Below are 11,288 nucleotides of genomic sequence, written 5' to 3'. Positions count from 1 at the left end.
TTTTTTTTTTTTTGGGGGGGGGGGGGGAGTTGGCCAGTACAGGGATCAAACCCTGGACCTTGGTGTTGTCAGCACCATGCTCTAACCAACTGAGCTACTTGGCCAGCCCAGTAATTACCTTGTTTTTAAAGAGCTGTTTTTAATTGTATAAGGCTGAGAGTGTGTGTATAGATTGGCAGCTCCACTGACCAAAGATAATCCATCTTTCTTGCCAGTAGGGTGAAGGGTTGTCAGCACAAAGTGGTCCATTTTCCCAATACATGGGAATGTGGCAGTGGCTTCTGCTCATTGTTGCAAGTTAATATTGAGCACCCATGGGGTGCATAACACTATACTAGGTATTTAGAGTATGTGGAATATGAATTAATCCCTATTGGCTTTCCCTATCACCATATCTAGCTAGCTTACTCTTTGGGCTTCTGGACCACAAGGGACAGATGAAATTCAGATGAGACGGGACAGAAAGAATATCAAACTAGATGCTGTGAGTGTAGTATTATTCTATTCCAACCCTTTAGGACTTGGAAGAAACTAAGAAATCCAGGGTTCACACCTCAATATTTATATAAGGTTTGCACTGTTTCCCCATATAGAACACCTGGTTCTTGACAAGATGATTCAAAGGGCAGAACCAAGATGGACATTAAATTCTGCTTCTTTAGGTAAATGAAGAGTATGCCTGATGAATATGTCATTCTGAACACAGGCTTAAGAGAGCAGGCACAGTCATTCTTTTTAGTATTTCCATTATTGTAGTAAGAAGAGATAGACACATTTAATGAGCAGAATCTCACAACTTCTTCCTGCAATGCTGCTGTGAAGGTTTTTCCAGTCAAAATGGAGCTGAATGACAGGATGAGTAAAGAAGGATGCCTATCAAATTTATGGATTTACTACCATGTCCTCTCTACTTATATGAAGGGAACAGCACAGGCACTGAGAGGGAAAAGTTGTTATTCATCTATTCAGATGCAGACAAGGAAAGGGACTAAAATATTCCTTTCATTTTTGAGATAAGTGCTTTGGGAATTTGACTCCAGATCCAGGAGAAATGTGAGGAGCAAAGAGTGGTGTAAATCCTAGAGTATTTCCTAAGCTAGATGGGCACAGAATAGGAGATGGATCTCAATATTGGAAGACTTTCCAAGGAATACATTTATTGAAGCTCTTTCCTTTATATATCCCCAGGGGCTTACTCAGGTGCTGATTTTGACAGAAGCTTTTCTCGTGTATGGATTTCTTGGTGCTTACTGAGGGCAGAGCTTTTACTGAAGCATTTGCCACAATCATGGCACCCATAGGGTTTCTCTCCTGTATGGGTTCTATGATGTGCACGTAAATCAGAACTCTTACTGAAACTCTTTCCACAGTCGACACACACATGGGGTCTCTCTCCTGTATGTATCCTCCGATGTGCACTAAAATGAGAACTGTTATTGAAGCTTTTTCCACACTCTTCACATTGATAAGGTTTTTCTCCTGTGTGGGTTCTCTGGTGAATTATAAGGCTTGAACTCTGATTGAAGCGTTTTCCACACTCTCCACATTGATAAGGTTTCTCCCCAGTGTGGATTCTCCTATGGGTGATGAAATTTGAACTGTCACGGAAACTTTTCCCACAGTCAGGACATGTATAAGGTTTCTCTCCAGTGTGGATTCTCCGGTGTCTAATAAGGCGTGCACTACGACTGAAGCTTTTCCCACAGTCTGCACATTTATATGGATTTTCTACCTGGTGGGATATTTGATGCATGAGATGGGAGTTTGGACCAAAGCTTTTGCCATAGCTGTGATATTTGTAGGGTCTGTCTCCCAAGCAGGGTCTCTGATGACTTAGTACTTTACCTAAACTCTTCTCTGGGAGTGTCAGTTTTCCTCTTTTCTTCCCTGGCGTGCTTCCCCACTGTCTTTCTGATCTACATTCACTCTCACTTTTACCTTGATTAAGATGATGGGGAATTTTCCTTTCAGACCTTGCAAGTAATGTTCTGTGCAGTTGTATTTCCTCAGAAATATCCCGTTTTGGATTCTCTTCATTTTCAAATCCAGCCTCAAAACCTGATGTAAAAATAGAATTTAAAAAGTTATACATTTTCTTAATTATATGTGCCAGGGCAAAGCAAACCTGGGAAAAACAAGTATTACATTAGATGATTAAAGATAAAAATTAGGGAGCTGTAGATCCCAAATAACTACCATTATTAAAATTCCAATGTTTTATTTTTCTACTTGGTAACCTATCACATGCTTCTCATCTACATAGGAGGTGATTAATATATTCTTTTAACACTTCTTAGATACCCAGGATCTTCAGAAAATCCTCTCAGTACAGCAAGGAAAACTTACTGGGTTGTTTTTGTTTTTGGTGGCTGGCCAATAAAGGGATCCTAACCCTTGACCTTTGTGTTACAGCACTGTGCTCTAACCAACTGAGCTAACCAGCCAGCCTCACTGGGTTTTTGATAAGACTATCACCATGTTTATACAGGAAAAATATTTTCTTTCTTTTTTTTTTTTTAAAAGATGACCAGTTAGGGGATCTCAACCCTTGGCTTGGTGTTGTCAACACCACGCTCAGCTAGTGAGCCAACCGGCCATCCCTATATAGGATCCGAACCCGTGGCCTTGGTGTTATCAGCACCGCACTCTCCCGAGTGAGCCACAGGCCGGCCTGGAAAAATATTTTCTAATGCTGTATTTTGCCACATCTCAGGCCTATCATGGTATTCTTGTCATGTTCTTTGCCAGTAACTAAAGAGATTAGAAGGAAATACCCAGGAAAACTTTTTGGGAAACTTCTTGTATCTAGAAAGAGCTTCATGAGTTCCCTCCCCCGTTTACTCCAGTATATGCTGAAAATAAAAACAGGGCAGAAAAATACTTAGTGTCTTTCAAAGAACAAAAGGCCTTAAGAACCAAGTGCCAGCCTTCTTTGGGCTTAGGCTATGAGTAGTTGCACTTTTCAGATGTTTCGTGTAAACTCTGGATCCCAAAAGAGCAAAAGAATGCTGAGTGTCAGCCTGTGTATGTACCCCCTAAAGCAGTATTTCCATCCAGAAACCTAATTTAATGAGATGTTCCATGAAATAGAGATTTACTAGATTAAATGAAATTTGAGAAATTTAAATATGTAAATATATATTATGAGCCTCCAAGAGGAGTATTTAGCATTTCCCAAACCTAGAAGCCATTTTTTAGTAGAACATGTTAGTACTCCATGGAATTGATGCTTCATGGAACACTCTGGAAGAATGCTGATCCAAAGGACTTATTTACTCAGTACGTACTATGTGCCCAGGCACTATGCTAGGTGCTTCATCACAGTACCTCACATCAACTCGATGAGGTAGGTCTTAACATAAAAGCTAACTTGGGGGTTAAGTAACTTGCTTTAAGTCACTCAGCTAATAAACAACAGAGTCCAGATTCACATACATATACACCTATGACTCCAAAATCAGAATTTTTCTTCCCACAAGGAGGGAAGTCATAGTGCAGTTTTTTTTTCTTATACAATGGCTAAGATTCAAAGGGTCAATTCCCTCAGAAACCTCAATTTTTGCAAAAATGTGTCTGAAGAAAAGGGTTTTCAGGTTTTCATTTATGTAAATAATGCAGACATCAGCTGGTATACAGGCTGAAATTAGAAGAAAAACATATAAATGAGAATGAACTTTTAAAATCAACTTTCTACTATGGGTACATGACAGGCTACTTGGGAAATGTTAGCTTTCAGATTCCCTGCTAGGTAAGCTGGCTGGAAACTTAGCAGCTCACACATAGATGACAGCAAATTTACAGTGTTTGCAACTATCTCAGACTGATGCTGTAGTGTGAGAAGGCAAGTCACATGAATAATTTATATCCCCTCACTGAGCTGCTTTAATAGACAGGAAACACGGGGAAGAGATAAGGTAGGTGGTCACAAGAAGAATCCATGAAAATTGGGTTGTAGAGGCCAGTTCTCCTCAATCTGATGACTTTCTACTAAATCCCATTGCCTCTTCTTTGCTATTTATACCATAAAAAGTGAAAGGATCTTACCACTGGGGCTCTGGAATAAAACTGGAGCATGAGTTATGACAGCCCCTGGGGGTATTTCAGTATCCTCTTCTTCATCATCAGAATCGTCATCTATATCCTCTTCTGCCTCCTCAGCCTGCTTCTCAGCTTCAGCCTCACTGGTCCCCTGAATAGGGCAAGAAGCTGTCTCCTCTTCCTGGCAATCACTGAGCGGGGTGGCAACCTGGGCACTCACCAAGGCATCCATCTCTTCAAAGAAAGGACAGGTCTCTGGTGCTTGGCCATTCTTGACTTTCCTATAGCTGGTCTGTAGGCTTTTAAACTTGGTCCGACACTGCTCTGGGGTCCTAAGGAAGCCATATTCCCATAACCTCTCAGCAACTGCTCCATACAACTGGCTGTTGCGGTGACAGTTCCTGAGGGCTTCGTAAAACTGAGTCTCACTAAGAATTGCAAGGTAAGTCTTGGTCTCTTCATAGCCCCAGTGCACACCTGCCACCAGAAGAGAAATTTCAGCACCACTTAATCCAGAGTTTTAGAGCCTCAATTCCTCAGCCCTATAATCTGCATCATGAAAAATCATCTGAGCTTGGGTTCCTAAATGAAAAAGTAAAAATATTCCATGTCTCCAAAATCTAAACAAACTCATTACAAAATATTTTGCTTCTTTCTATCCTTTAGCAATTTCAAAGAGCCCTTTCATAAATTCTTTTTAGCCATATATATATATAAAAAGACCTTTCCACCTGCCAGTGAAACAATTATGTAAACTGAGACAAGTGTACGGAATGCGTTTCCTCATCCTTCTAGTAGTTTTTCTGGAATTCTGATCCTAACTAGAAAATCATGAGTCAGAGGAAGAACACCCATACTTAATTGCTCCCAACCAAAAGTCATTCCTAACTTTTCTGATCATTCTTTTTCCACCCACCCTACTTCCTTATGAATTCAGTTTCCTAAAGAATGATTTAAAACCCCAAGGAACTGCCTCTTTCAGAATCACAGTGCCACCTAATCCCTATTATGGCCATTCTTCACTTGACATGATCTCAAATAAGCAAGCCCAGCCATAGCAAAGACCTAAAGGGTACAAGATAAGGACCTTATATCATTCACCTTATCCATGGGGGTGAAGGACTGGCAAAAGCCAGAATGAAGAAAGAAGCAAGAGTAGACAGTATCTCCTGGCCTGAACACATGCTAGTGCTGCAGGTCCCCCAGTTGGCAGTACTTTCAGGAAAGCCACATCAGGATGATTATAGTTTCTACTCCCTGAAGGTACCCAAGGTAGAGGGAAGGGGGGTTCAAAGAGTCTTCCTCCCCCCTGAGAGCCAGATGAAGGTTACATTTCTTCCATTATCCTCCATTCACTGCAAGTAAAGGAGAACAGGAAAGAATTGCAAAACAAAAGCAGTGGGAGAAGATGAAAAGAATGAAGATAATGAAAATAATAGCACTTAGCACATGTGCCACATTTCTCATTTACCTAAATTTATTTATGTCAGTGACAAAAAAGGGAGAAAAAAGAATGAAGAAAAATGAAGAGAAAGGAAAAGGAAGACAGGAAGCCAAGAAGGCCAGAACAGAACTAAAGTAACATCACACATAAAAAATGGAAAAGATCACTGTTCACAGTGGAACTGCAACTTTAGAGATGTAGTCCTGCTGCCAAGCCCCACTTTACAGTTGAGGAAATGAAAACTTAGTCCAAGGTCATCCAGCTGAATGGTCAACCACTAAACAAGTGGTTATCAGGATTAGAATCTAAGCCTCCTGAATCATACTCTGGTGCTCTTTCCATAACAACATACTTGTACAAATTCTATCAACTGTAATAGGTGATACTTAAAAAAGGATTCCATAGGCAAAAATATTTCAACATAGAGTGTTAAACAAGCTTTCTTGTTACAGGACTTCTCGGTCCTGTTAAAATGCCAGTGTATACTGTGAATCTCAAAAACAAGACATAAAATTGCCCGATTTTGAGCAATCCTTCACTGTGCTACTGTAAGTAAAAATGAACACATAATAAACTGATTTTGAGATGTGAGGGAGTAAAAGATAAAATAAGTAAAGCACTGAGTTCATATATGGTGCTCAATAAATACTAGTTCTCCTTAAGGATAATATAGTGCCATCAATGATATAGCCGGCAATGATTATATAATCAGGAAAAAAATATTTTATACAGAAATGGAAGGAATGACTTTCCAGTGCTCTCTTGAATTTTCTGTGTATTTCTTTCAAAAATCTAAATTTATTCCATACTATTATCTCACTGATTTTCCCACAAAAGAGAATAATACACAGAATTGAGAAGTTCCTCTTTGTTCCCTATTTGAGTGGCAAAGCTGGCAGGTGACATTAAGCCTCCTGATTTCACATCTAGTCTCACTGCTTCCCAAGTCTAATCCCAAAACACCAAGAAGAAAAGCTTCTTACCACTTGGGCTTCGGAACAGGACAGGTGCAGCAGAGTTGTCAGGGTCCTGGTGGGTGGCCTCCACATCCATCTCATCACTGTCAGACTCCTCAGCCATAGCCTCTTCTGCTCTCTCCTCATGCTCCCAGTCCCCTTGCCCTAGCTCCTTAGTCTCAGCATCATTGCCCACCAAGCCAGAGTGAGAGGCTGCCTCTTCCAGGCCATTACTGGGCAGGGCAATGACCTGGGCACTCATTAGGGCTTCCATCTCTTCAAAGAAGGGGCAAATCTCACGTGGGTGGCCACTCTTTACTTTCCGATAGCTCTTCTGGAGACCTTTGAACTTGGTCCGACACTGTTCCAGGGTTCGGAGGAAGCCGTATTCCCGGAGGCGCTCAGCCACAGCCCCATATACTTGACTGTTTCGATGACAGTTTCGGAGAGCCTCATAAAATTCAGTCTGGCTGAGAATTGCAAGGAGCGTTCTGGTCTCTTCATAGCCCCAATGCACACCTGCCACTTTCTCATCCTCAAAGCCCCAGTGATCCTGTTCCACCCAGCTGCTTCTCTCTCTCTTGGATAACAACAGATCAGCATACACTTGGCTATCTCCTGTGTGGCTGCCTCTTGGAGGTTCTTTCTCCTTGGAGCCCAACAGACCTGGGATCCATGGCTCTCCTTGCTCCAACCTGGAGACCACACTGGATTTAGGAAATGGAAATCCTGCTTGCAGGGAAGCAAACAAAGGGGTATCATAGTTTGGACCAATCATAAGAAAAAATCTCTCAATTCATTCCTGCCTTTTTATCCAAGAGGATTATAAAGTGTCTAGGGAAATGTTTTCAGAAAGTTCAGTGGGTTGAAGAAAGTGGGAAAAATATAGGAAACCTCAGAAGATGAGAAATATTTTCCAGAGCAGGGTGACAAGAGAGGAAAAATTCTGTCGTGGGTTCAGAGCAGATAATTGTATTCCAAGTTGCTCCCTAGCACTCCTGACCACTTGTACGCATGTCCTAGCACTGCTGTGAGCAGTCACCTGCTGTCTCCTATTGTTCAATTAGGGCTAGAGAATTAAACTCAGAGTGACTTCAGGGGGAAGGAGACAAGAGGGAAGGAAACTCGTCTGTTTCCTTCACAGTCACTACCGTCCTGTCCTTCATTTCCATTCCTACTGCCACCATCTAAGTCCAGACTCCTTATCCTCTCACACCTGAATAAATGCAGCAGTCATTGTCCTATCTAACTCCAGTCTCTTGCTTCCTCAGCTCACAAGCTATCCTGCTGAGGCTTAACCTTAGTGTTTATCATGCACTGTCCATTCCTGTTAGACTTTTCTCTCCAGAACACAGCACTTTTATTTATCATTCTGTGCCTTTCATTTAACTCCCTTCCTCCTATCCAAATTCAGCCTGTCCTTCAAGAAGCTGTATTTGTCAATGCTCCCCAAAAGCCTTCCTTACAGCCGCCTACCTTCATCTCCCACTTATTCATTGTTTGGAATTGTTTCAATACAGTTCAGTACAGCACAAATTTAGGTGTTATCAGCACCGCACTCTCCCAAGTGAGCCATGGGCCGGCCCTATAGTTTGCTTTTGTGTTCTCAATCATATTGCAAGCTCTCTGAGGATAGGCACCTTTTCTTACTGCAGAGTACCCTTCAAGATGTTGAGAACATGATAGGTGTTCAAAAACTGATTAATTCTGCAAGTCTGTGTGTTAGGTTGAGGGATTTCATCTGGATGACTAAACAGAGACCATTACCAAAACGGCTAAGAAGGCTATGGCCTTGGATGATAAGATCAGAATTTAAAACAATCTCAAGTTTTGAATAAAATAATCAAAGGGGGAAAAAAACATACAAAATGGAGTTTGATAGAGTACAAAGAAGAAAAACAAGTTCTACAAAATCAAGTACAAGAATAAGCAGCTATGTACAGAGGTAATGGGGAAAGCTTTAAGTGTCCTGGGAATTACCAGGTGAACAAAAATCACCATATATGGGCCGGCCCGTGGCTCACTCGGTAGAGTGCGGTGCTGATAGCGCCAAGGCCCCGGGTTCGGATCCCACATAGGGATGGCCGGTTCGCTCACTGGCTGAGCGTGGTGCTGACAACACCAAGTCAAGGGTTAAGATCCCCTTACCGGTCATCTTTTTAAAAAAAAAAAAAAAATCACCATATAATTTTATATTGGATTATACTGAAAAAAGATGTTGCAAAATTCTGAAGTAAAATTTTTATTCAGCCTCTACCTAACAGACCCTCACTGGAATAATATGTATAATTTAGTTCTCCACAATTAACATGATATTTGGAGAACTTAAAGTTCCAAAGGAGAGTGACAAAAACTTGGGTCTGAAGAATGGAACTTATGGGGGAAAGCTTAAAAAAATAGAGAAAGGAAACAAGTAAAAGGAAGATGTTACTTCAAGTACAGAAAAGAATTTTTATCTAGAAAATAGTGACCTATGATCATCATTACCAGGAGGAAACAAAAGAGATCCAAGTTCTGATAAGAACTAGGGGGCCATTCTCTAGCAGACTTATCAAAAGAGGAAATGTAAGAATACCTACTATACCAGAGGGCTAAAGTACATGTCTTCAGGAGGTCCCCAACAACCAAATATTCTACAATTTCCACTTATTCCTAAGATCCCTTTCCCACTCACTATTCCCAACCCTACTTCCCAACTTAGAATGGCACTCTATCTTCCCATATGAATCTACTCCTCACCGCTCCTTTGAAAAGGTCTGAGCTTCTCCTTTGGGTTCATCTGCTCCTGTGGTCCCAGGTCTGGGCTTCTTGCCCTCTCTTTCTTGGGTACATCCCTGGGCTGGGGTTCCACTGACTCCTGCCGAACACTTAATAACTCTTGTGATGATTTCAGGGGTGTCATCTTCTCCGAGTGCACTTCCTGCCCCTTCACAGAGACTGTGACCTAGAAACAACCCCCATTAATTGTCACTGCAAGGTCAAAATGAGGGGCATTCGCAGAAGATATTATTTAATACCCCAAAAGAGATCATCTTTTGGGGACATTGCTAGGGTTGTAGGGGTAGGAGAGGTTACAGAGAACAAGGGTCTTATTCCATTATTGTTAGCTTAGAGCAGCTGGAACTCCAGAAGGAAAAGATCAAAACAGTAAACTCAACTACAAGCTGAAAAAAAAAATTTCCCCAGAAACTAGAAAAAACTCATTATGACAGGGTAGGCAAAGATACACCCAGGTAGTAACTCCAGACAAACACTATCTGAAAAAGTTACCTGTTCCAGACCAGAAGTATAAGCATCGCCAAGGGAGACTGTGTATAACTTAATTTGGCCCTCTGCCCTTACCCCTTCCCAGTCTCACATTTCTGAATTCCCTCTCCCTTCTCACCAAATGTGCGGGTCTTCCAGGCTCTCTTTCTAAATCTTCCACCAGAGTCACTGCCTCCTCTCCACTTTCTGGACATTGCTCCTGTACCCAATTCTGGATCTCCCCAGGTAGGACAGTCAGGAACTGCTCTAGCACCAACAATTCTACAATCTGCTCCTTGGTGTGCACCTCCGGCCTTAGCCACCGACAGCAAAGTTCCCAGAGTTGGCTGAAAGCCTCCCGGGGCCCAGCCACCTCCTGGTAATGGAATCTCCTGAAGCGCTGTCGGAAGGTCTCAGAGTTAGTGCCACTGCCTTTCAAAGTGGGTTTGGCCATCATTCACAGGAGAAAGCAGTTTCCCTCCACTTAAGGGTCCAAGTTCCAGGGCTCACACTTATCTTGCCCTGTCTTTGGAGAATCACCTGCAGGTGAGTCAGTCTCTCTAAGAGTTTCTTCCTGGAGTAGAGAGAGGGCACTATCAGAAGGAATATATTCATATGTCTAAAGTCTTGCCAGGGCTGGCCTGACTTCCCATGTGCTCCAAGTGGCCATCTGAGGTAGCGCCATCTTCAGGGCAGCAAGCCAAAACTGAGCACGAAGGAGAAAGATCTTTCAAAAGCTGCATGTCTGGGCGACTTCCAGGGCAGCCTCAGGAAGCAGCAGAAGATAGAAAGTAGTCTGTTCCTTTCCCACCTCCCCCAAATCTGATCCCACTTAACGGCCCTGACCAATGTCGCACAGTGTGTTCGAACCCTAAGAGAGGAGATCGAGAAGATCTAAAGGCAAATCACCATTCTTCTGAAAGGCAACAAAAAGCCTCCGTCCAGCGGGTCGCGGCTGATCACCTCCAGTACCTCTGCAGTCCTTCCAGAGGCCTTCAGCGTCCGCCCCGCCCCCTCAGATCCCACAACTACCAGTTCCCATCCCAGACAAAAATCAAGTACTGAGTATCGGGTCTTTGTTTTCCCCTCACAGGAAAAGTAACCGCTCAGCAAGGGTTTGGGAGCTACTGACGGGAAACCTCGCGCATCGGGAGAAGTACGTTTTGGCTCCTGAAGCGAGGACCGGGTGGCCTTGGGGAGAGTCGCACTGAGTTGGTGGAGAGAGGGAGTCCGAGGGGGCAGTAGTAATGGGTCTCCTGAGGACGAGCTCGGGTGCTGGCCAGGGGCTCCGAGTGCTGCGGGCTCGCGGGCACGGGGCTCAGCTCAAGGAGCGGCGGGCGCGGGGTTCCGGCCTCTTTGTCTTCGCTCCCTCCGGCCGGGTCACTCTCGGCGCCTTCGTGCAGTCCCTCCAGATGCCAACGACCGGGATAAGACGCCCTGAGAGCACCTTCCGGCCCACCGCTTGAAGCGTCTCCCTCTCGAACTGTCCCTCAATACACTCACATCCCTACCCCCAGGCCAGCCACACCCGCTCGCAGTCGAGCCTCAGCCCCGGCCCTCCAGCCTCCGGAGGGTCCAGCTCCCAAGCCGGAAGTCCAATCCGC

At 43.5% G+C, this 11,288-nt stretch overlaps 1 protein-coding gene across 1 annotated transcript; it reads right to left on the bottom strand.

The window, feature by feature from the left end:
- Positions 1-485: 485 nt before the first annotated feature.
- Positions 486-11,180, bottom strand: ZSCAN29 (zinc finger and SCAN domain containing 29). Its single transcript, XM_008574013.1, has 5 exons — positions 9,824-11,180; positions 9,178-9,382; positions 6,466-7,167; positions 4,045-4,515; positions 486-2,058 (listed from the first exon to the last, which is right to left on the bottom strand). Exons 1-5 carry the CDS (start codon positions 10,139-10,141, stop codon positions 1,193-1,195), a joined length of 2,562 nt encoding a protein of 853 aa, XP_008572235.1. The 5' UTR covers positions 10,142-11,180; the 3' UTR covers positions 486-1,192.
- Positions 11,181-11,288: the final 108 nt, after the last annotated feature.

This window comes from Galeopterus variegatus, unplaced genomic scaffold (genome assembly GCF_000696425.1).
Source record: "Galeopterus variegatus unplaced genomic scaffold, G_variegatus-3.0.2 Scaffold984, whole genome shotgun sequence".
Taxonomy (NCBI): domain Eukaryota; kingdom Metazoa; phylum Chordata; class Mammalia; order Dermoptera; family Cynocephalidae; genus Galeopterus; species Galeopterus variegatus.
This window is presented reverse-complemented; position numbering and strand designations above follow the sequence as displayed.

What these genes read in the sequence shown, in the direction of transcription:
- ZSCAN29 (XM_008574013.1), bottom strand. Translation starts at nt 10,141, where the DNA reads ATGATGGCCAAACCCACTTTGAAAGGCAGTGGCACTAACTCTGAGACC. An exon ending in CAGACCTTTTCAAAGGAGCG is followed by an intron (nt 7,168 to 9,177) that starts GTGAGGAGTAGA and finishes CCCTGCAAGCAG; the next exon opens with GATTTCCATTTCCTAAATCC. An exon ending in CCTGTTCCGAAGCCCAAGTG is followed by an intron (nt 4,516 to 6,465) that starts GTAAGAAGCTTT and finishes TTCTGGTGGCAG; the next exon opens with GTGTGCACTGGGGCTATGAA.